Genomic DNA, 25,081 nt, shown 5'->3' on the forward strand with positions numbered 1-25,081 from the left:
GGATGTTATTCAGACAGAATCCCCTCTGTGGCTCCAACTGTGCATTTGAAATGCGGGTTCCAGGAGACACTGAGCCTGAGGGGCCACTGTGGCACAACCCAGCCTGGAACTCTCAGCCGCTGTAGAAGGCTGCAGGATCGCATGCACGAGGCAGGCTTGAGGCTGTTGGAGTGCCCGTCTAGCGTCTGAGCCCTGAAGATGCCTCTGCCCTGACCCTGATCACCCAGGCCCTGCATGATGCTTCTCACATCAGGATGCAAACACTTAATTACAAACACTTTTAATTGTTTACATTTAATCCTGTATTGCCTGAGTTCATCCCCAGGTCTCTGTATTAAAATAAAAATAACTCACAGGGTTTACAAGTCCACAAATGTGAGCCTCACAAAGGCCACACAGACAACTACCACCTGCAGATTTGGGGCCCACTGCACACAGGGTCTGCCCAGCTGGGTTTATGGGCTGTGCAGGTGGCTGCCTCCACATCTCAGTGTGCCCCCAGCCCTCGTGTCCAGGACACCAACACCACCAGTTCCTCTCCTCCCCTGTTGCCAGCTAAGTCAACATCATGTCCTCTCCCCTGTCCTCGGCTCCTCCAAGCAGGTGAAGGCTATCCTCATCCGACGTCTCGGTGTCCTCATCAGACATCTCGGCATCCTCTAGCCCTGGTGCTTCCCGGGTGCGCTTGGTGCCCCGCTGCCTGGACACTGCCAGGGCATACTGGATGCTGTAGCGATTCCAGTCACAGCTGTGGACACACGGCATCCGGTCAGTGCAAGTGCCCACTGCCCTCTACTCCCAAGGGCCTGGCCCTGCACCCATCCAGCAGGGAGCGGACATACTTGTGTCCCTCTTCCTGCCCAGATGATCTGCTTTCTCTCCCTGCCCTAGCCTGCAGCAGCCACCACCAGCCCGTGCTCCCAGCCAGGTTCCTCCACTACACAGGGCAGCCTCCGGGTCCATGACTTCCCCTCAGTCAGAGGATGATGCCCACTGTCACCCACAGAACCACCTGGCAAGGTGCAGCAGGAAGTCACACTCCTGCATGTGGGGCAACTGCTCTGTGCACACAACCTCTACTGCATCCACACACAGCCAGCACAGCCTGCAGGTCCGCCAAACTCACAGGGAGGAAGGGACCCCTGCACCTGGGAAGGCCTGGCACCCTAGGTCTCCTGGAGCAGGTCACACAGCAAGATCAAGCCCTGCCACCAAGCAAGGCGTCAGGGAGAAGGCATGCAGAGCAAGAGCCTGTGCTGGACTTACTCCAAAAACACAGGACTACATCTGAGCCTCTAGCACTTGGGATGCTGAGACAGGAGTAGACAAGGGCTGTCTAGGGTACCTAACAACCTCGAGAACAGCCTGCCCAACACAGCAGGGAAGGGGGAGACAAAGGGACAGGGCAGAGCACAGGCCTTTCAGAAGCCCAGTAAGGACTCTTGGCAACGGCCTTTGGACAGTGGGAAGCACAAGGCCTTCAAAGGGACAAGCTACGTGGTCCTCACTGTATAGGTCCTGCCCAGGGGAGCAGTGTTCCAGGGATAGAAAGCAGAACCACCAGGGAGCCATCTGGTGTGTGTGCTGGCTGGGTGTCCTTGAAGAGGCCAGAACCCGGCAGGCACTGTCCCCAGACCCTCCTGTGCTGTCATCACCCTGCTCTGCTGGGCACACCAACGAGCAGTGGCCATACCCCAGTAGTCAGCTGCTGTGGTATTGCCTGGACAGAACTGGTCACCGCCCCACCAAGCAGAGCACACTGGGACACAGGGAGCAAGCCCCAGCATGGAACGTGGGACGGCGCGACAAGCTTCCACCCTCTGCCAGCCCCACACACGCACAGCTTGGCCACGTCATCCAGGTGCCGCTGGATGCCCTTCTGCAGGAACTGGACCGTCGGCAGCAGCTGCCCTGCCCTGGAAGAGAGACACGGCTGAGTGGGACCTGCGGTTCACAGCCCACACCAGGCCTCACAGCCTGGAACTTCGAGGCAGCCAGGACTGCAGCACCACACCTGGACTTCAGCTTTGGCCCGTGCAGCATGAGCAGCTTCTGTGTCCAGATGAGGTAGAACTCAAGGTGCCGAGAGACCTCAAAGGAAGAGGCCAAGAACTCCAGCAGCTTCTCCACATATAGCTCGGGCAGAGATGCACTGATGACTTCGACTGCCGAGGGGAGCAAAGACATGCTTACTCCGCAGAGAAGCCACGCCCGGGGCCAGTGCTGCCCTCCTACCTGCGGGGGAATGGGTGCTCACTCTCCGCCCAGGGCACGGCTTCCAGCGCCTCCTGTATCAGCGTCCTCTCATTGAGCCGGAAGGCCATGAGGATGGCACGGGTGAACTCCTGCTGCCGCAGGGCCTCACGGACCCGCCCAGGGGTGATGCTGGTGTCCAGCTCATAAGGGTCAAAGAGCATTTGGGCGTCCAGGGAGAAGATGAGGAGCCCCTCTGTGCTGGTGGCCGCCCAGCAGCGCCCTGGAGCGAGCAGAGAAACAGCACCAAGATCTAAATTCATAGCATCCTCCACTTCCTTAAAAGGTACCCTCCAAAGGTCAAGCTCCAGGGCAACCGCACACCCTCCCTGGGGAAGGAACGACATGGACATCATGCGTCCTTCTGCCAGCACAGGACCCACCACATCCTAGGCTCTACAGGTGCCACATGGGCCTTGGCAATTCCTCAGGCCACCACCATGACTGGGATGTGGTCACAGGGAAAGCGTGGGAATACACAGAAGTGGCTGTGTCTCAATCAAACCCAAGCTGCAGGATCAGGAGGGTGCAGAGCCGCAGGCCCTGGGTGTGTGGATTCGCGCTTACAAGATGCAGTGACATGATTGCTTGCAAGCCACTCCCGCCTCACTTTCCACCCCACACTGCTGCTGCTCAGCCCTGGGGACCACGTGCCCCACGGTGCCTGTGCACACTGGGCAGAACCGTGCATGGTTGAGGGCACAAATGGGTGGGAAGGACAGCAATAGCAAGGTGTTGGGGGCTGCCTTGAGGCTGGCCTGGGAGGAGTGGGCCTCATCTGCCCCAGCTGTCCACCATCAGGGACAAGGGCAACCACATAGCCCTTGGGTCCACGTAGCTCTGGGTCCCATTCCCACCACAGGGCACAGTGCTATCTAGGGCCCACCAGCTGCTCTGTGACCAGCCCTGTCCCCAAACTGACACCTTGATGCTGTCAGCACCAGTGCTGTGATGCAGGGCTCACCAGTGGGAGAGAAGCGCAGGGAAGTGACCCTGATTTCAGGCTTGAAGTGGCGAGAACTCATGTCACCTGGAAAGAAAACGGGCTACACTCTCTGCCCCTGCCAGTCCAGGGCTGTGCCTGCTGTTCCCCCCAGCACCCCATCAGGAGGGTCGACCTGTGACCCAGGTGACTCGAGTTTCCAGAACACTGGGGAGGCATGGGCTCCTGGGGCCCCTCTGTTCCTCCGTGCCCAATGCAGCAAAGGGACACTTGCTTCTGGAGCAAATGATGGGGCCCTCTGGGCACCACTGCTGGGTCTTCTGAAGGCACCCAGCAGACAGGCTTTGGGGAGCAGCTACCCACTCCGCACATTGCAGCCCAAGCAAGGACAACAACAACCACAGGAAAGCAGCTGAGGCAGGAGGCGGAAGGGACTTCTGCTCACCTTTCCTGACTCCTGGCAGCGGAATGGCAATCCCGTCCTCCTCCCCGGTGTCCTGGTCAATGAGAGCCAGGTTGCCAAACTCTGTCATCTTTCTTCGGTTCAGGAACTCCTAATGGACAGCACAGGCCATGGGCACGTGGCCCTCACGGGGATAGAGACAGAGAGGTGTTGTGACCTGACCTTGGAACCTTCCCAGTGCTTGTAGGTAGGGCGGGGGTTAGCAGCATCACCACCACCATCACAGAGATGGAGCTCTGGTCCCTATGACATCCACTCAGCACCCAAGAGCAGCTGTCCCTGGGGAAATTGCCAAGGGCATGCACTTTGCACCAGAGAGTACAGGAGTGGGGAGCTCTGGGCACACAGGAAGGTGGGCCCGTTCCTGGGCTGAGTGGGAGGACTCAGCTCCAAATGCTTGCTCATAGGCCCTGCTTTCGGAAAAGAGAGCAAACCCTCTAGGCCAGCACCAGCACAGGTGGAACAGTGGCTGTGTGTGTCTTTTCGCTCCATCAGGGCTTAGGCACTCCCTGTCCCAGACCCTGCCCAGGGTGTCCAAGCCCTGGTGTAGGCCAGCTCTGAGCTCCCAGCCCCCAGCCCCCAACGTGGCTGTAGCCCTAGCCCACGCACTGACAGGATATTTCACACCCGCCAGCCACCCAGCCCTGCTGCTCACCTCCATGGCGTCCAAAGAGAGGTTGCAGGAAAGCTCGAATCTCTTCATCAGGATCTGCTCGCGGACGTGATAGAGACACACAAACTTGGACATGCCCCCCGCCAAGACGCTCTGGCCGTCCGCTGAGTAGCACAGTGTGGTGAAGGCCCTAGGATGGGGGGCAGAGGACACAGCCTCAGAGGAGCACTGAGGGCTTCTATGGTGTGACTCATTCCAAGCCAGCCTGAGGATACTCCCCTCCGAGGCCATCGCAGCCCCTGCTGCTGTCAGTGCCTGTCACAGCGCACTGCTCCTGAGCAGGGTCTGCCCTGTAGCAACTGATGCAGCCCTCTGCAGCTTGCGGAAATGGTCAGGTCCTGCTGCCTGTGAGCCAGGACTCTCGACAGTGACTTTGGACCAGCACTGTACCTCAGATGGGACACCAAGACCATGGAGGACAGAACAAAGAATCAACCAGATGCCCTCCAAACCTAAAACTCGTATCAAGAACACCCCAAGTGGAAAGACTGCTCTCCTAGCATGGGAGAGAATTGGTATGTCTCCCCCAGTACATGTCTCCACAGGCCCACCAGGAAATGGGCAGGAGGCCAACAGCATCCACCCAGAAGCTCACACAGCCAGTGAGCACAGAGGCAGCCGACCTTTAGCCACTGGATGTAAACTTGGCCACCAGACGGGTCAAGGAGGAGGCAGGGGTGAAGGGGGCACCTCCAGAGACACCAACAGTGCCATCGTTACCTGCAGTGAACCCGGCCACGGTGCACTGGTGAGCCCAAACATGGTATGCCCTGCTAACCCACCAGAGACCCCAAGGAGGGGTCCCCAAGGAGGGGCTCTGCTGCTGAACAGGCTCCACGGGCCAGGCCCAGACCCAGCATCGCCCATGGGCACATGCATGGGCAGCCACCTGTCACAGCCCACTGTGCCCACACCCAGAGCAGAGCCGGCTGAGGGGCAGGCTGGGTGCAGCATCCCTCCCGGTAGCGCAAGCGTGGCCGGCTGCTCTGTGCCTCTGTTTCCACATCAGGCTGCTGATGTTTACAGTGACCCAGGCCTGGAACTGGAGACCTGGGCACAAGGCTGTGCCCACTTCATCCAGCAAAACTTAATCTGGGCCTGCGGGGCTGGGATCTCAAGACACAGGCTATCTGCACCCACACGAGCAACGGACAATACTAGAGTAGTAGTGGGGTCACAGGTCTGAGAATAGGAGGGTGAGGAAGTCCACGGTCCCACACCCCAGTGCCAGCTGGTTGTGGCCACTCACTTGCCCTTGGCTGAGTGCTTAGCCGTGATCTTGTCCAGCTCCTTCCGGCCTGACTTGAGGTCGTGCCTGCCCTCGATGGAGCCCGTCTGCATGGCATTCTCAGGGTCCCAGAAGGTGATCTGTGAGTTCAGCGTAGCCACAGCCAGCTCCGCGCCATCAGGCCGGAAGGTCACAGCCAGAGCTAGGGAAAACCATCTCAGGCTCGAGGAAGATCCTGGACATGCCAGAAGCCAGGAAGCAGCCTCTGCAACTACTCTGGTGGGCAAGCCTGCTGTCCGCCCCAGCTGGGCACAGGGCACAATCCAATACCTTGGTAGATGAGGCCTGGAGGGCATGACCCATCCACACGATGCCAGGTTTGGACACAGGGCCTCATTCCAGGATAAGGCTATCCCAGGGCACTTGGGCAGTTGATAGTGCGGAGGGCACAGGCAACAGGGGTTTCAGAGAGATAACCCCTGGACTGGTTGTAGGGGCTTGAGAAAAGGGGCAGCCAGGGCTCTGAGAGCTGCCTCATCCTTCTGGGACGCAACCTAGGCAGAGCACTGCCACTTGGGCAACCCAGGAGAACTATGGGAAGCAGCCCAGTGCAGCGTGACTACCAGGACACTCGGCTTGGGAGGGACACCATTCCCAGCCTGCACTGGGCTCAAGACAAGCACATGGTGGGGAGGGACAGCAGGTCCTGGCAGGGGCACGTGAGGTCGGCTCACCGTCGGAAGTGAGGGTCAGCGTCTCCTTAGTCCTCCAGCTGTCAAACATGTCCCACAGCCGCACTGTCTTATCCCAGGAGGCGCTGGCCAGAATGGACTTCATTGGGTTAAAACATAGACCACTGATGGGGCCCTCATGACCAGACAAGACCTGTGGTGGCAGAGAGACTGGGAGGTGAGGGGAACAAGTGGCTGCCATGGCCCTGGCCAGTCCTGTTGTGCTGCTCTACACCCTGCTTCGCCCACCTCCCCACAGTCTGTAGGCAGCAGGGGAGCCACTTCTAGGCACCCAACCCTGCAGGGGATGGAGGCAGGATGCTGGCCCTTACGTCGAGGAGCCTGCCCGTCTGCATGGACCACACAAAGATCTCAAATGAGTCCTGGGCACCCGCAGAGACAATTTCCCCACTGGAGTCAACGGCCACGCAGGAGAACTGGGTGGGACGGGGAGAGGTGAAGGTCCGGAAGTTCCGGTACCTGCCGGGAAAGCCAGGTCCAGGTCAGCAGCCCACATGGGGTCTCCAGCCTCACTAGACCCCCCAGCCTGAGCCCCTGCCCTCAGAGTAAGGCCTCACCTGTGAAGGTCAAAGGCTCGTACAGTGCCGTCCAGGGACGAGGTGACAATGACATACCCGGTGGCAGTGAAAGTCACACCAGTGACCCCGCTTGAGTGCTCCGTGAAAGTAATGAAGCAGAAGCCACTGAGGGTGTTCCACACCTTGACCTGTGGGGGCACAGGAACTGGTGGGCACAGCCACCTAGTGCGCACCCTCGTGAGAGGACCCGAGCAGGTGGTGGTGGGCGATGGAGCGGAGGGTGAAGGGCATCTGCTTATGCAGAAAGGGTGACATGTGGAACCAAGTCCTCTCTGCTCAAAGCCGCTCAACGGTGAACCCTCTCCAGGAGCTGGAGAAATAGGCTGAGCCCCACCTGCTAGGATGACCTGATCCCACTCAGTGCCCACCTTGCCATCATCCCCGCCGGTGACAATGTACTGCCCATCTGGGGAATAAGCCAGTGACACCATGCTGTTGAAGTGGCCCTGCTGCTTGAGCACGTAGGACTCGCTCTGCCACTCCCACACCAGCAGCTGGCCCAGGCCTGCAGACACAGGGTGGCTGGCACACTGCCCTGGCCCAGCCCAAGGCAGAGAGGGTCCCCCAAGTCCTTGACTGATTCTGCCATCTGTGTCACCCGTTGCTAAGGCTGAGGAGGGTCAGGCAAAGTGCAGCACTGCCAGGCAGGGGACAGGGCACAGGCCAGGTCCAGGACACCTGGGAGAGTCCCAAACCTGCTGTACTAGCTGAAGGAACTCCAAGGCTGCCCTGCAGCCCCTCACTGCTGGGCCTCAAGGTCCCCTGGCTCTCACCCTGCTCCACGGTGACAGCTGGGCCAGAAAACAAACCTGAGCAGCCAAAGGCGATCCAGTCCCCGGAGCTGTTAATGGCAACTGAGGAGATCCTCTGGTCGGAGATGCTGAGGAAATTGTGGTGGTGAGCAGGGGCGTCCAGCCCATCCAGCCATCCCGTCCCTCCCACAGCGTGCACCCCGACTTTCCCTGTATTCCACACAGAAGGTCAAAGGAAAAGATGACAAAAAATAAAAACGCTGGTAAGCACAGAGGTGCGTGCCTGTCACCTCCACTACACGGACACTGCGGCAGGAGGACCTCATCACAGAAGTCAGCCAGGGCCACAGTGAGACCTTCTCCACACAAACACCTGAAAGGGCTATGGATGGAGCTAGGCCCCTAGTTCAACCTCTGGGGCCACAGTAAGAGAAAAAACAGTACCACAATCCAGCTCAGGGGCTTTCCACCCTGTGTGGGGTACAGGATGCGGCATGTGGGCACCAAGCCGGGGCCCAGGGCTCACCTCAGGGAGTGAATCAGGTTGAACTCCGGGAGCTCGTGAAGGTGAAAGATGCCAGATGCAAAGCCCGTAACCAGGAGGTGCACCTTCTTGTGATAGGCTGCGGCAGTCAGGTTGTTGAAGTCTCCTTCCTTGTTGAAGAAGTATCTGAATAGATAAGCGGGGGTGGAGGCATGGGCTACGGACCCCAGCCCCTTGCCAGGGTTGCATCTCGGCCCCACCCTGGAGACCTACTTGGCCAGCCTCGAGTACTTCACTTTCCCCTTCCTCTCTTCTTCAGTGGGCATGGCCTTCCCTTGGACAGTGGTCTCCCTCTCACCCGCCTCCTCCAACTCTTCTTCCTCCTGATCTTTCTGCAGCAGGTCCGCCCTCCAGCCAGTGGGGGCCTTCAGCCGCAGGCCCTCAGGCGGGGTGTCACACTGCCACACGCAAAGGGCTCCATCTTGGCTAATGGAGTACAGCTACAGGGACGCACAGGGCAGGCACAGGTCACCCACCCCACCTTCAGGCCAACACCCCCCAGGCCAGACCCACTAATGTACCCCTGAACCGGCTCAGGAAGAAGGAACCTGCTCAGGCACTCAGCCGTCCCCGGGTCACCCTTGGGCTAGGAGTCCTGAACAGGACGTACATCCAGGCTGCTGGACTCAAAGAAACAGGCCACGATGGCATCCTTGTGCCCGCCCAGTGCGTAGTAGATGAGGTTGTCCCAGCGCTCAGCTCCAAACACCCAGGTGGACATGTCCTTGCTCCCAACCACAAAACATCTGGAACACAGGGACACAGCTGCCATGTGGTGGCTGTGGCCATGCAGCCTCATTGGCTAGTCCAAGCAGGCAGTGCAGGAACCACTGCTGTGACCATCACAGGCCATCCAGAGACAGAGCCAGCGCCTCAGGAGCTCCAGGGCCAGCCTTGGATCCCAACCCAAGCGGGTTCTGTGAACAATGCCAGCAGGCTCACGTGTGGGACACAGTGCCATGCAGTAAGGCAGGACAGCTCTGAGAGGACAGACACACAGCCTGGGTGGTGCAGGGACAGCACTGGTCCCTTGAGCACCCACAGCTGCTCCCTACACAGCCAGACACAGAGTAGAAGAAAAAAAGCCAGCAGCTCCACAGGCGTCTCAGGATAGGGACAGTCACAGGTGGTCAGGGATGGTGGCTCCCTAGCCTGGTCCACAGGAAGCTCACGGGACTAAGGGGCCCACTCTCCAGGGAGCCAGCACTGAGCCTTACCTAGAGTCATCTGTCCAGTCGATGCACGTGGTCTCGTCATACGGCCCAAAGTAGGTTTTGTCCAGGACAAAAGCATTGAATTCTCGCTTTTTCCCAGGAGCGTGATACATCTGTGCGATGTGGCCCTTCGTGACGACAAACTTCCTGCAGCAGAAGGTGGGACACAGGGGACAGGATCACCGCAGGACCGCCCCAATGCAGGACACAGACATGATGGGAAGAGGCCAGGGCAGACACAGGCTGGCCACACGCCCAGGTGCCCACCCAAGGCCCAATAGGACGCTTGGAAGTCATCCTGACTGGGGCTGCTCTCACCTGCCATCCGGGGAGAAGGAAATGCTGTGCACGGAGCCCTTGAAGTGGAAATGGTGCAGCACAGACCTGCAGACCAAACTGACCAGCAGCGCAGCGCCCCCTGCAAGAGGCCAGCGAGTGACTTCGAGGCCACCAAAGGAGCCCACAGCTATGCACAAGGTCATCTCAGAGCTCACATGGTTCAAACACAGAAAGGAGCTGCCCAGGCCCACTCTTGGGACCCTGACATGTGGGCCTGAGGGCCTATCAGCCCACCCAAGCACCCCATCCAAGCCCCACTGGACCTGGACACAGAGACAATAGGGAAGAGCCATCTCAGCCCATGCTGCACTGGAAGGCCCTGTTCCTCGCCTTCCGCTGCCTCCACACCCCATCCTTCTTTTCTCAGCCCTACCCACACCGAGGATGATAGAGCGTCATCACCTTCATCAACGATGATCGCCAGCCGGCCATCAGGGGACAGCCCCACGCACTTCACGTTAAACCTCGTGGCCAGGGGCAGAGTGTCAGATTTGTTGCTGAGAGAAAGAACCACAGTGTACCACAGGTTTTATGTCACTAGACCAGGGGGACAGGGCTTGCCTCCTCCCAGCAGCCTACCCTCCCACACAGTTCCCTCAGGTGCCACGCCTGGCCTGTGCCACTGGACCCTGTGTGCCAGAGTTCATAGGCAGATGAAGGGGAAATGACAAAAACCCTGGCAGAAGACTGGAGAGACCCACTGACCACCTCAGAGGTGAGAGCACTGTGCTCCATACAAAGTCAGGAAACCAGATACCAGCTCCACGCCCAGCACACGGCACTGAGCATAGCAACATACACATAATGCTGGGTTTTCAGAGAAATGGGAAAACACACAGAGCAATGAGGTCCACCTCTATATGTGGTCTCTGGTTCTAGATTTAGTACCATATTTTCTGAGTCTCCCTCAGCCAGCACTTTCCCATCCCTCTAGGCAGCCCGCACTAGGTGCCACTGGAACAAGATGGGAGCAGTCACCCTATGGCACACCCTGGACATGGCCTGTAGCAGAGCATCTCCCCCCCCCCCCCCCCGCCAACCCATCTCACAGATGAGTAAACAGACCAGGGCTACCCGACTGGAGCTACGGAGCAAGAGAAAAGAACCCAGAAGCCCTCAAACAAAGCAATGTTGCCCAGGCTGCAAGATGGGCCCATGCCTCCCTAGGAACTATCGAGACAAGAAGGGAACTATGCATTTCTTCAGAACAAACACAGCTAAATCTGAGCACCAAAACCAACCTCAGGCTATCGAGTACCCATCTAACCCAGGAGACCAAACGCCATTGGGGCACCCAAGTGAGCAGGGCCGCAAGGGGCCTCACAGCTGGAGAGATGCTAATCTCCCACAGGTGAAGCAGGTGACACATGACTTTAACCTTTAAGGGTGATACCACGGAGGGCCAGCTGAGACACCAGAAGAAGGAAGTGTCGGGCAGAAAGTCTTACTGCTAACCCACAACACTGCCAGATCCTTTAGCCTCGGGGCTACCTTAATCAGTGTCCGTCCCATAAAAAAGCAGGTAAGGGGACACTATCAGCCTCCACGTGCAGGCCAGCCACGAATGCCACATTTCAGCATACTTACTTCTTAAGATCAAACACAGTGACTCTGTTCCCCACAGGGCTGATGACTGAGTTTCCATCACAGGTGAAATTTAAGTTTCCACGTCGATAAACCGTACCCAGCAAATTCGAGAACTGGAAAAAAATTACCTGTCATAATACAAACCCAACAGTCTCTATTCCCTGGGAAGGGCAAAGTGAGGCCCTTGGACACACAGGGCACCCAGGGCCCAGAGGCTGGGTCCCTGCTCATCCCTGAGGATACTTCTCTGGCAGGAACCCAGGATGGCCACTGAGGCACCAGCCAGGCAAAGGGAACGAGACCCATGTCTCCTCAGTGAAAAACCACATCATGGGCCAGGGCCCAGGACGGTCCCCAATGCTGACACCCTATATGCCTGCTCACCACACAGGGCATGTGTCACACAGTGGTACCAGGGAGTTCCACTGTACCTCCTCTTATTCTAATCTACCCTACCGGAAAGTCACACAAGCAGGCTCTGAACCAGTCAGCCACTTACAGGCGACAAGGAGGGTGTTTAAAAGGCTATGGGCACTGAAACCTGGGGGATGAGCAGCCAGCAGAGCCAGCATCTGGAGTCCTAGGTGGCCCGCGGGTGAGGACTCCAAAACTGTCCCTGGGTTCTGAGCAGAGGTGTCCCACCACCCAAGACGCATTCCGGTCGCCTTGTAACGGCTGGAAGCAGCGCGTTCAGGGGCAGCAGTGGACTTAGTTTGGTTGAGCGAGTGAGACAGGATGGGTCCAACGGCAGGGCTGAGGTGCAGCCCTGGAGGCGCGCAGGGAAGGAGCTGGGCCCCCAGGGAGAACGTGTCCAGCGGATCGGTCTGGGAGCCAGCCCTGCCGCGGTCCACTCCAACAGCCACAGGTCACGCGCCCCCAGGGATGCCCAGGTGAGTTCGGCGCTGCCCGTCCCACTCGCCGTCCCCTCCCTGCACTTTCGGCTCGCAAACCGACAGCACACCCACAGTTCACCGGGCCGGGGACAAGGATCACAGCGCGGCTGCCCCGAGCTGTGCCGGCGGCGCCCTCCCGGAGACCTGCGGCAACTCGCCTCGCGCCGGCCTCCCCACGCAGCCCCGCGCGCCCGCGCTCACCCGGTACGCGAACTTCATGACACAGCCGCACGTGTACACCGCGGCCAAAGCGACTTCCGGGACGGGCCGTCTTCCGACACGCACTTCCGGGGCGGAACCACGGGAGCGGAGACGGAAACCAGTCTCGACCTCAACACAGCTTTCCCCGCCCCTTCGCGCGTGCCCGCCTGCCTGGGGTCTGCCGCGCTGCCCGCCTGGGGAAGAGTGCGACGGCATTTGGGGCGGTGGCCGCCGACCCCGGGCCCAGGAAGGGGCAGGCCCCAGAGCTAAGGGAAGAACCGAGATTTCCTGGTCACCAAAGCGCGCAAGAAGGAAGCCTGGAGCTCGCCCTCCGTTCCGCAGAGTGCTGCGTAGGAAAGGTGTGAAAACCCTCCGTGCTTTCCAGTACAGACCCAGGAACAGGGCTGAACTCCGCGCACGGTGTCACCGCGAAAGAATCAGGTTCCAGACAGCAGTTTCTTCTTAAAATGTGTATTTTTAGAATTTTAATGTTTACAGCTTAAATAATCTTCATACAGTCATTTTAGTCGTGATTTTATTGTTATATTACAGAAGTATGAAAAATGACTTTCCATAGTAAACCATGAAAATGGAGTTAACACCTTCAGCATCAGAGGCAACCAACCGGTCACCTCCACAGTCACAGAAGCCCTGCACGTTACACGGTAAGGAGGCTGGTGGGTCTTAGGCTAGACATAGCGGGTGAGGAGATTTATAGAAAGGGACATGCCCGTGAAAAGTAAAATTCAAAGATCATTTCAGATTTAAAGAGCCCAGCTGAAAGTAAAACACAGACCAGCCTGTTTCGTTCTTTTATAAAAAGCCACACCACTTTTCATCTCAGATCCAAACCTAGTGTTTGTTAAAATTTAACCTTATTTTAAATGCTAAATAAAAAGTGAATAGAAGCTGTTGTGTCTTCTCCTTACTTTTTATGAGACACCCACTCACTATGGACGCCTAAAATTAACAGGTTCTCATTTTCAAACAGTCTAGCTCCACCTTAGAACCACAGAGTTACAATCTTTCCAATCATAGGTGACCCCATGAAATTCACAAAAATTGTAACTCACCTTTTCCATTGTGTGTGTTTAGGTGTTCTGCGGGCTCCCTGTAGAAGAGCGGCTCCTGCTTTGCCTTTGATGCACACATTTTGTACTTGGTCTCTCACCTGTCCGTCAGGGGCCACACCTGAACCTGCCATCACATGCAGAACCTCACGAAAAACCCAGTGCCAACCTCTACTTTTAGGACCATGAAGAAAGAAAGAACTTTTAAGTTTTTAGTGACATTCTTTTGTCTTAAGGAAAACAAGGCAGAAGCATTATCTTAGTTTGCCAAAGCTAGGCTGGGGGAAGGGATCTGTGATAGTTCTGATTTCACTGAGTTTCCAGATAAGGAACACCGCTGACATTTTTAATTCCCCCCTCATTTTCTTACTTTAAATATATATAGTAAGAAAATCTTAATCCTGAGAGAGCTCAGATACCAGAAACCCAGGGAACAGTGAAGGAAGCCCTGGGTTCCGCACCATCTCATCCCAGAGGTGAGAAGGTCACTGCTATGGTGAGGATGGGACTCCCCACAGGGCCAGACGCCAGAGCTCTCTGCTCACAGGACTCTGGCAGGCCTGCGAGGCAAGCGGTGACCCTTAGAGCGGACACCTGACTTCGGAGACCCAAGACTTAATCACTGAGTCTCAAGCTCTAAGTTGCCTAACCAGTTGGACCACATTTATTAGTTATAAATCGCATAAAGGAAGATACATTTAAATGGATGGGTATTTTTCTTCCTTACACGTTTCTCCAGTTTTTAGAAATGAAAAATCATGGGGGGAAATCATACCACCTTTATTTATCAAATGAGGGAAAGGCCAACACAGAAAATACTGACAGGACTGCTTGGGCACCTGGGCGGCACCCCCTGGCACACACACCTGGGTGACTTCCCAAGCCCACCCCTGCTGGACCCTGATGCATCTGCTGGCATTCATCTGGTCAGGTTCTGTTCCAAGCACATTATGTCGGTGAATTCAGAGGACTCTATTCATATGTACAAAAATACAATTTGCTTTGGAGAGCTGGAAAAGGGTTAATACGTACAACACTTATTTACAAGCTGCGACTTTCACACCAATAAAAACACATTTATTTTGTCCTTGATTTTTTGGTGCAACTTATACATAAACATTACATCAGTTAGTCTGTACTTTTAAAAATAATAAATCAACCATATGTACAATTAAATTTACAACCAAAAGTGAAGTAGCCTGTTGGTACGGTATGACTGCAGCCAAGTGGACCAGCAGAGGTTACTCCGGGCCAAGTCCTCCCCATCCCTCTCCACGCAGAGCATCAGCCAAGACTTAGGTGCAAAAGGAAGATGTGACTATACAGCTCCAATTACATGAACTGACTTAAAGATGAGAGAAAAGAAAACATCTTAACCCTACATATAAAATGACAATTAAAATAAATATATATTTAATTCCAAGGGCATGTGATAATCCACACTGGGGAACACGGGCCAGGAACATGGACACCTACACTACTGCAGCCCACACTGCTCCTCTTGCCCTGGCCTAGGCCTCATGTACCTTTAACACGGCTCTGGCCTGTGGCTCCCCTGGCCTGCTGACTGGGATCCAAAGCACAGAGGGGTTATATTCCCCCCAAGCCATGGGCACCCTACCTGCCGGCCCTAAAGGGGTTACCAGAGGAAAGCAAAGCAAGGCTTGTAATCAGAAGACCCCCAAGTGCACTCTGTCGGCCCAGAAGTTGGGCAGCCATCTGAAGAGGGGAGACGGGCATCACAGGAAGCCAGCGAGGCCTACTGAGCACCGGCCAGGACCAGCACATGGGGCTGTGAGGGGGCCCCAGGTAAGGGTCCCATAGCAATGAATATGGAGTGATGGCAGGGCTGCGGCATACACAGTCAGACATAAGCACAGGGACAGGGAAGAAAAGAACACAGGTCCACATCAGACAAGACGAGGGGATGCTCTACCTCCGCTGACCGGCTGCACAGTGCCGTACCTCCGTACCTCTGTGGCCGAGCAGGGCCACTGGTCTGGTCAGAGCTAGCATGTTACAAGAGAGAACAATCCAGCCACAGTCCCTAAAGTGCAATTGCAGCAGTCTGAGGTGCAGACGACCACAGCGCTGCTGTCATGTCACGCTGACTTCTAGGACGTGGTCGTCTTGGCTGGGGATGACCAGGACCTGCGTGCCCATGCTGGAGTTGAAGACCTGGCCAGTGGGGAGCGCCTGCAGCCTGGGCATGGGCAGGCCCTTGTGCTCTCCGCTGCTGGCCGAGTACACACTGCCTCTACTCCGCATGCTGCTGCAGTCCAGCTGGTCGTCCGGGTGCTTGTCAACGGACAGGCTGTCATTTTCAATCCAGCTATCTGCGGACACACAGGAAGTGAGAACAAGCCCTGGTGCAGCATTCCTGTTAGCCCCAGGGAACCTCTGAGAAGTCATCACTCATAGCTGCCTGTACAGGGACCCCCCCACAGAGATGCAGCCCTCGGGCTGGGTGCTGAGATGCAATAGCAGGCTAGACTTCCGGTTAGCCTACCTGCAGTGAACAATGCTCACGTCTGCCTGCACAGCATGAGCCTGTTCCTAGGATGTGAAGCCATCACCTCCTCCAGCCCTGATTCGCCCCCAGCCCCCGACTCGCGTGCCTCTGCCATAGGGAGCACTCTACTGTTGTGATGGAGCTAAAGCAGCACATGTGATAAGCTGTCCTTGGGACTGGAATTCTGACCCCTGGGCCTGGCAACATGCGGTCTGATGTCTCGGTCCCTTAGCCCCCACTCCATGGGGAGTGACCAGCACCACTGTGCCCTCTGCTACCTGCATTCTGTAGACCTCATGGTGAACGTTTCCCAATCCCAACATGCCCAGTGCTGTGCATGCCTGCAGCGTGAGCTCTGTCATAATCAGGTATGGGGGAGAAGACTCTGCCCACCCCAAGACGGAGAGAAGCGCCTGGCCACATTCTGGGAGGTGTGGCTGGACAGGACTGCTGCCCAGTCAGGCTCAATAGACACAGGGTGCCTCCAGCCTGGGCCGGGCAGTCTCCTGCAGTGTCCTTACCAGCATCCAGCTGGGAGGAGTGCGCGGAGTGGTGCGGGAGGTACTTAAACAGCCGGACGTCGGGCAGCGGCAGGTAGCCCGCAAAGAGAGGCATCACCTCCATGTGCACTCTGTGAGTGGCCTGGGCAGCCACAGGCATGGAGATGACGCCACAGCTCTTGCCACACACTGCCCAGTTGCTGCTGTTGTCGACCACTGAAAGAGGAGCAGAGGCTGTTCAGGGCTCAGCCAGGGGGAGGAGCACTGTCACCTGCAAGGACCACCAGGCAGGGAACCAACGTTTGCCCAGTATGACTACACCATCACACAGAACACACACGTCTCACCAAGTGTGTGTCCTGTCGGTCAGCACGCAGTGGGTTCTGCTTACACCGGACCACACTGGAGAACCAAGGGAACCACTTTTCCCTTGCAGTAATGAAGCATGGTTCCATTAGGCAGTCAGCAGTACAGGGCAGCACCAATGCTCTGCACCCCAACCAGACCTTTGGGACAGCAGCTGTGGTTGAGGTGGGCACCACAAGCTTGCAGGGCTACCTCCCAGGACTCTGTAGTCTCAACATATGCAGCTGTCAACACTGAAGTCAGTACTTCCAAGCCAGCCTGTCACCAGCTCTGGGGTGCTCACACCCCACCACACACTTACCAAGGCCAGCTGGGGACAGGAGTGAGAAGGACCGCCTTGCCTCAAGCAGCAACGAACAGCAAGGCAGACACCAGTGGCTGCCCCAGCAGGACTGAGCAGAGCCAAGAACAGCTTGGAGCAGGTGCAGGGGTGTGAGGACAGGGCGGCCTCAGAAGGGCAGAGGCCCAGTGCATGGGGGGGGAGGGGGGCGCGCTGCACTGCAGAGGTAAGCAAGCTGCACAGCCCTGAGCTTGTCGTGATTCCTCTACGCTCTCACAGCAAAGAGACTGCCACCGACCCAGGAATGTCCTTTGCAAAGCAGTCACAGTAGCCAACTGTGTGTGGGGAACAGAGATGACTCTCCTGACTCTCCTTGGAAAGAAGAGCTACTGTCTCCATTCTGGATAAACTTGGCCCTATCACCATGTATTGATGTATACAGAGCTGGCAAGGCTACTTCTTTGGCCTTTCAATTGGCTTTAAGCAATGGAAATTAGGCTGGCTGAGGAGCTGCTATGTAATCTCTGATGCAAAGTGACAGGTCAGTGTGCCCCACCAAGTGACTCCTCAAATACATGGTTGAGCCTGGTGGGATGGAGAGCCATGCTCCATGGGGTCAGCTAGGACTACGCCTCAGGAAAGAGGTTATGGCTTCTTAGGGCAAAAAAGATTGTACATCAGAACTGAAGCACCAACCCCAAATTATTAGCTGTTATCTTGGTAGTTATGCAGGTTGATTTGTCTATATCTCTTGCCCTCTGCATATTGCAGAGGTGATCTCAGACCTCCTACCTAGCCCAGCTCATGTAGTCATGGCAGTCACGTATTTCCCACCGCTCTCACTGTCATTCACCCCTAAGCCACTCCCCTCATAGAGAATTAATAAGACATGGGAAAGGCTCTGGGTTGAGGCCTTTGTTCCTGTGAACCACCATCTTGGCTAGTCTTAGGACCTCTCAGATCCCATAACTGTATATTCTCACCATGGGTTGCACTGGAAGTGGTAGATAGGAATTAACGGATTAGAATTCTGTAACTTCTCCTTGGGATTACAACTATAACCCTTCCTGAACCTGGACAAGGATGGGAAAGAGTTCGCTATAACCAACTCCACCCCACCAGAGCAGGCAAGTATCTTGTTGCACATGTGATGAGTCTGGACACCCAGATGGCACAGTGCAGGGGAAGGGGCCATGCAGCCCCTGGCTGTCACATGTGAGACCAGGAGCCCAGCCTGACACAGCAGGAGTGACTGACTGTTGCCCAGCGCCCTGGCCTCTGTGGGCATCATGGCTTAGCCAGAGCTCTATCATTTGTGTGGACCCACAGATCCAGTAGCACCATGAGCCTGGTCCAGAGCTACCTATTACCACAGACACTGGTTCTCCTGCTGCCACCACCATCTGGACCTGGTGGTGATGGGGTCCTTTTGAGAACATCACATCTACATGGCATTGCATGGCACCCAACCTCATCAGACAAGGCAGACTGCCCTGTGTTCCTTCCAGAGCCCCAGCGCTGAAGGAGCAAGCCATCTCCAGTTCCAGGCACAGAGGTCTGCCATTCCCACAGCAGCACTGCCCCCACTGCTCGAGGAGGGCATCTTGGCACGTGCAGGAGTGCTGAGCTGTGACTGGACCAATGGCCACCATGTCTGCAGGACACTCTTTTTGCTTGGAACAATGACCAACAATAGATTCTAGATCTTGGTTACCTGACAGGTATTTTCAAATGCATGTGAAGCTGTCACTTCAAAAAAAACAACAGTATTCACTGCCCAGGTTATACTTTATAGACTTCAAGCAAAAATTAGAATTTTGGAAAGCTTGCCTTTGTAGCTGCAAGTTTGAGAGTCCCAGCACTCAGAGTGCCTGCAGGGGCTCCAGCAACATGACTTCTATGCACTGTAAAACGGCAGGTCAGCATCTGGGAGGTTCACCTACTGGGTAACTGTATTTTCCAGTACACATGGTCTTACACAGTTGTGCCAGGCACAGACCCCTCAGAGCACAGGACAGACCAAGGGTTTAATGAAGACTGTGGTGAGGCTGTGCAGGGGACACAGACCCCACCCCTCAACCAGTCCCCAGATGCGCCTGCTTCTCAGGTCCTGGGCAGTGTCCCGGGAACCACAGCTATGGGAACGGCTAGTAAAGTCTCCCTTTCTCTGCCGGGTGTGGGGCTTACACCTGTAATCACAGCACTCGGGAGGCTGAGGCAGGAAGGTCATTATGAGTTCAAGACCAGCCTGGGCTACAAAGTGAGCTCAAGACCAGCCTGGACTGCATAGGAAGACCCTGTCTCAAAAAGACCAAAGAGAAAAGAGAAAAAACAAGTCTCCCCTTCTCGGGCTACAATTTGCTTAAGGCAAGTTTCTTCACAGGCGGCCCAGGAAATACATCCTCAAGATGCAGAGGGGTGTAGTTCACTCACCGTCTGCCAGCTGACTTCAGAGACCTGAGGACCACAAAACTCCATTCTCCCCACTAGGCTTCCTTTTGTTCTCGGAAATAGTTTTCATGAGGATCTCAGGTAATGCGTTTACTGTTATGGTTTGAAGTAAGCATTTGGCTTACGAACCATGTTCACAGCCACCATGAGAACCACCCCTGGCGTGAAGAGGCCAGGGAGGAAGAGGAGGGGAAGGCGCTGGGAGAGCGCACGCCCGCACAGGGGTATAAGCTTGCCAGGTCACCCTGCAGCGTACCTACCAAGCAAGCACTGGGCACTAGATGTCCTCCGGACAGTACTCGGAAAAACAGCACCTCCATGACAAGTGAGGAAAAGGAGCCTTGGGACCCACCTTCATACATGAGCTTCGTGCAGAAATACTCGTCGGACCCCGTCAGCGCCTCGTCCCTGTCTACCTCCAGGAGGTCGGCAAGCCGCGTGATGGATACTTCCAAGGAACAGAGCGAGCCAGTCCTGCAGTACTCCGCACCCACGGGCGGCAGCACCTCTGCCTTCACGTTGTACAGGGTCTGGGCAGGGACAGACAGCGAGCTCACACGCCCACCCACAGGCCCCAGCAGGCCACCCCAGGACCCCTGCGGCCACTCACCCCCCAACACTCGTGCCACAGACTCCGCGTCTTGGGGAATCCTTGCCCAGAGCTTTCCAGTCTCCTCAGTCGGACATTTTCAAGCACAAGAAGAAAGGGCTGTGCAGTCACCCTCTATACCATGGATAGGAAGCTTTTAGGGCTTTTGATGACACAAATGGCCAGCAGCTGATCAATGTTTTGCTTCCTTTGTTCCCTCTCTGCATCTCTGAATCTGCCTGAGATATTTTACAGGGGTTCCAGCCTGCCTGTCACCTCACCCCAGCGTTTGGTGCTCACTGCTGAAACATACAGATGTTTTCTTACCAAAGCACAACCCCATTACCACCAGTTAGCAAATCAACACACACTCCTCCTTATCCATCCAGGCAGTCTGCAGCCACTCTCCACATGGGCCTCGAAGCGGCTCTCCTGTGGCCTGCTCTGAGGTGCTGTGATGGGGTACTTGCAACCTGGACTGTTTGTCTTGGGGCTCAGAAGAGACCCCAAGGTGGGGGCAGTGACTTCAGCCTGCTATGAAGTCCCACCCTAGCTCAAATGCTGCTGCTCAGAACCAGAGCGCCTGAAGGCGTAACCAGCTCCTTGGGGGCTATAGGTCAAGGATTGGAAACCTCTGCCAACAAGCTCTCACAGCTACAGTGCCACCCGCCACAGGGTATCCCTCACAGGCCAAGGGTCTGTTCAGCCTATGGTGTAGGGACAGGTGATAAGCCACAGGAAGAGGAGACAAGACACCAGCCACTCCCACCCCTAACTCAAAGCAGGTGATAACCCAGACACAAACGCTAGGACTATAAAACTCTTAGAGGAAAACAAAGGGCCAAGGGTAGAGCTCAGTGGTACAGTGTCTGCCTGGCCAGTGTGAGGTCCTGAGTTCAACTCCTGATACAGAAAGAAAAGAAAAAAAAGAGAAAGGGAGAAAGAGAGAGAGAGAGAGAAGCAAACAGGAGAGGAGACTTTTATTACCTTGCATGAGACATTGACTGTTTAGATCTAAAACTAAAAGTCCAAGCAATAAAAGGGGGAATTCATTTTATTCATAGATTAAAAAGAAAGAAAAAAGGGGGGGAGGGGAATAGATTTTATCAAAAACTAGAACCTTCTGTGCTTCAAAGGACACCATTAAGAAAGTGAAAAGAGGGGGTTTAGCTCAATAGCATAAGTGCCTGCCTGGCAAGCATGAAGTTGTGAGATCGATCTCAGTACCACACAGTGAAAAGACAGCTCACAGAATGGTGGAAAGTATTTCCAATCATTTATACTGCAGGAACCAAAACCTGGGCTATATAAAGAACTTTCAAGTCCACTTATGAAAAAACAAATTGACCCATTAAAAACGGGTGAAGACTTGAATAGGTGTCTTTTCTAAAACCACACATACCTGGCTGAGCCATGACGATGCCTCATCACGGCCCGTGGGGGACAGGGATGTGCAAGCCAGGACACTGCAGTGCTGGGCCAACGTCACAGAGACGGCAGGGACCTACGCAACGAGGGCAGCACCAGCGCCTTCAGCTTACACAGACCTGTAGAAATTCTTCCTACATTCTTAAATCTGACCCAGAAACAGCTGCGGAGCTGACTGCCAGTGGTGAACAACGAGATTACAGCTGCAGAGCCCTCCCCACCTCCAGGGCCCCTGCTGCCCATGCCCGAGGACGCTGTGACCCCGAGGACGCTAGCATGAAGACTGACCTGCGCACTAACCCAGCTGAGGGCCAAAAGGAGGAACCAGTTCATGAGAAGAGCGGGAAGAAAGGGTGCCAGTGCAAACCTTCGCAGGTAAGCCCAGGGCTTGCAGGAAGCGCGAGAGGGGGAGCCGGCCCCAAACCCCAGCACAGCCCACAGCCTGAGATCGCACTTACTCACCCCGCCACTCCCTCCCTTCTCAGCGCCCCACTTCTCCTAGCACAATACTACCTCCATGCCCCGCAGCACTGCTGGTGCTTCCTTTAGAAAACCAGTCACTGACTTCTGGCAGAACATGGTGGATAGATAACAGCAGCTACAGAGGCTCTCTGAGATAGCCAGCTTAGAATCCAGGAATGGTGCGGTGTGAGGAGTCCTAAGCAAGGGGAGATATACCCTGCCGACCCTGGAATGAACTAAGCTGAGAGAAACTGGAAATGCAATCCCAGTGCTATAACTGGAACAGATAAAATCTCCACGCGGAAGCTGGAACCCGAGCCTCTGGAAACCGTAATTTGAATTTTCTGCTGCCGCTGCTGCGTCTGAATCAGCACAGCAGGGAGAGAGACGCACGAAAGCTCTGAGAGCGGGAATTGGCGAATGGAGTTTAGAGCGGGACTGGCAGGGAGCCCTGCATTGACCTGCGGTGAGTGAGAGGAACAGGGACTTTTCCATAGACTAGGAGGCTCCAACAGAGGACATTCTGGGACCAGGCAGACTAGCTGGAACAGGATGCTGGAGTGACTTTAGTCGCATATTCCCCTCTCAAGCGGGATTGGTGGGGAGTGCTTGGCATGGGTGACGCCAAGGACTAAGACCCAGCAGGCTAGCCCATACAGGTCCCAGCGCCTAGTGGTGCACCCTAGCAGAGACGCCTTCAGTAGGTTGACCTGGAGGGGTGGGCCCAGCAGAGGCTGCCCAGGTCTGTGTCTCCCTAGTACACAGCAGTGGGCATGAACACCTAGCCTGCAGATTCAAACAAACTGTAACTGACAAAGAAAGCCTCCTATATACGCTTGTATGGAAGGAACAAAAAGTATGGGAAGAGGCAGCAACAAGAAAGGGTCCTCAGTCCCCAATCCTGAGAACACTGATCCAGGAAAGGTAAATGCAAAGGAGAATGAGGACAAAAAACATGCAATATCAGACACGGCACCAATAGACATAAAGCGAAATCTCCGGAGCCTCATAGACAAGTTCAAAAGTGAAGTATTTAACCAAGTAAAGCAAGATATAAGTAGAATAGTTAGAGAAATGCTAAGCACCACCCAAGAAAAAACACATGGTGGAATGGAAAAACAGAAAAAAAGGGGAGAATTGTTTGATGGAGAAAATAGAAAAAACATAGAATACGTGAAGCAGGTTCAAAGAGATTACCAGGAAACTAAAAACTCTATTGAAAGTTGGCATAACAGCTTGAAAGAAACCAAGGATAGATTATCTGAACTGGAGGACAGATTTGTAATGTGGGAGCATGAAATGAAAAACTTCTTAAAAATAACAAAGAAACAAACAGCAATAATACAAAGGCTAGAAGATGATAAGAGGATCTATAACTTAAGAATTCAGAATGTAAAAGAAGAAGTAGGAACACAAACAAATGAACTACAAAGGCTATTCACAGAAATAATCCAGGAGAATTTCCCTAATTTAGCAAAAGGTAAAGATACTCAGATGTATGAGGCATACAGGACCTCAGCCGCCTACAACCCAAACAGAACTACACCCAGGCATATAATAATCAAGATTCCAGAAATCCAATGTAAGAACAGAATATTAAAAGCCATCAGAGATAAGAAACAGATCACTTACAAGGGAACACACATCAGAATTACAGCAGACTTCTCGGCACAAACCAAGAAATCACGAAGAGTGTGGGGGAAAATAATTCAAGCTTTGAAAGATAACAACCTCCAGCCAAGATTGATATATCCTGCACAACTGTCCCTAGAAATTGATGGAAAAACAAGGTGCTTCCAGGATAAAGAGGAACTAGGGGAATTTGCAACCACCAATTCAACTCTACAGAGAATACTGCAGGATATTCTAAAAAAGAAAAATACCAAGATTCCAGAAACAGTGGCAGAGAGGCCACAATGAATGGAGCAGAAAGTGAAATGAAGAAGACAAACTGACAACTAATGACAGAAAAAGAGCTCAACAGAAATGAGGCAGAGAAGGTTGGATGGTAGGAACAGCTCTTTTGGAGAAAAACAAGACATCATAATAGCTAGCGCTGATTTAATATCATCTTGTTTTGAAGTCCCATCAAATTTTTGTTCTTCTGTCTCCATCGGTCTTAACATGTTATACCTTATTGGATTTTATTATATGTGATAATATAAACAAAAAATTTTATAGATAAGGAGATTATACAGAAATCATTGTTCATTTTCTGTTAGTTGCTTTTAAATACCCTGTAATACTGTCATTCTCTTGAATGACTTTACATTGTCTTGATATGTTTGATGTTACAAGTATATGAAGTTATACTCAAAGATTTTAAGGAAAGAGACACTAAGGTTAACTACTTTTATGTCGGGATATCTTGTGGTGAAACACTATTTTGCTTAAATGGTTATGTTTTGACCTGCGCTATTTTGCTGTTATGCCCTCTTTTATCTCAATCTCCTTTTTTTATTATTTACTTATTTTTATCTTTTAAGGGAAAAATAAATAAAAAATAGCAGGATATATTATAGTAACCCACTTTGATTTCCTATTAACTTGATTTGAAACCCTGTATTGCTCTCACCATCTTGTTTTGACTGATTTTCCTCTATTCTGTTTTGCTTGATAGTACCAAGTTCGAGAGTATAGGCAACAACTGTGAAGACAGTAAGATTCATTATGACGCCCATTCTGGTTAACTATTATCTTCTTTTGAAGTCCTGTAATGTCTCCAATGTTTTGGTTTTTATTGGTTTTGTTCTTTACTGTTTTGTTCAATTTTATTATAACTGATGACATAGGCAATTCTTTTTAAGATAGCAAGAGGCATTATGGTAACCATTGTTGATCACCTTGTATTTTGTTTTTACGTTATATATTATGTCCATCCTTTTGATTTGACTGAATCTGTTCTGTCACATTTGGTTTTATTCTCTTCAAAAAAAGTAATAAGAATTGTGGGAGTAATAAAACCCAAAATGTGTAACTGTTATTGTACAAAAGAGAGAAAAA

General features: G+C 54.0%; 2 protein-coding genes and 1 long non-coding RNA gene across 10 annotated transcripts in view; 1 reads left to right on the top strand and 2 right to left on the bottom strand.

The window, feature by feature from the left end:
* Positions 1 to 264: 264 nt before the first annotated feature.
* Positions 265 to 12,547, bottom strand: Pwp2 (PWP2 small subunit processome component). Its single transcript, XM_003463903.5, has 21 exons — positions 12,421 to 12,547; positions 11,327 to 11,439; positions 10,142 to 10,236; positions 9,719 to 9,818; positions 9,404 to 9,547; positions 8,797 to 8,932; positions 8,400 to 8,626; positions 8,169 to 8,312; positions 7,700 to 7,770; positions 7,259 to 7,395; positions 6,870 to 7,018; positions 6,624 to 6,771; positions 6,295 to 6,445; positions 5,582 to 5,762; positions 4,315 to 4,462; positions 3,642 to 3,750; positions 3,218 to 3,283; positions 2,258 to 2,476; positions 2,015 to 2,165; positions 1,842 to 1,916; positions 265 to 748 (listed from the first exon to the last, which is right to left on the bottom strand). The coding sequence occupies exons 1-21, from the start codon at positions 12,436 to 12,438 to the stop codon at positions 556 to 558; spliced, it is 2,775 nt and encodes a 924-aa protein (XP_003463951.1). The 5' UTR covers positions 12,439 to 12,547; the 3' UTR covers positions 265 to 555.
* A 32-nt stretch (positions 12,548 to 12,579) lies between these two features.
* LOC101787465 (uncharacterized) lies at positions 12,580 to 14,582 on the top strand. Its single transcript, XR_216172.4, has 3 exons — positions 12,580 to 12,861; positions 12,973 to 13,085; positions 13,516 to 14,582. It is a non-coding gene; the product is annotated as an uncharacterized LOC101787465 (long non-coding RNA).
* Positions 14,546 to 25,081, bottom strand: part of Trappc10 (trafficking protein particle complex subunit 10) — a 76,152-nt gene continuing 65,616 nt past the window's right edge. For 5 of the 8 annotated variants that reach the window (XM_063224596.1, XM_063224594.1, XM_063224595.1 and 2 more), the window contains 4 exons: positions 20,210 to 20,323; positions 19,952 to 20,129; positions 16,524 to 16,718; positions 14,546 to 15,826 (listed from right to left, as the gene is read on the bottom strand). In XM_063224596.1, coding sequence (XP_063080666.1) covers positions 15,588 to 15,826; positions 16,524 to 16,718; positions 19,952 to 20,129; positions 20,210 to 20,323 — 726 coding nt within the window. In that variant the 3' untranslated portion in view covers positions 14,546 to 15,587. The remainder of the gene's footprint in view (positions 15,827 to 16,523; positions 16,719 to 19,951; positions 20,130 to 20,209; positions 20,324 to 25,081) is intronic. The other 3 variants (XM_063224600.1, XM_063224599.1, XM_063224597.1) reach the window with 1 other exon arrangement.

The sequence above is a fragment of the Cavia porcellus genome, unplaced genomic scaffold (genome assembly GCF_034190915.1).
Source record: "Cavia porcellus strain 051 isolate PalLab524CR breed Dunkin Hartley unplaced genomic scaffold, mCavPor4.1 scaffold_15, whole genome shotgun sequence".
In the NCBI taxonomy this organism is placed as follows: Eukaryota; Metazoa; Chordata; class Mammalia; order Rodentia; family Caviidae; genus Cavia; species Cavia porcellus.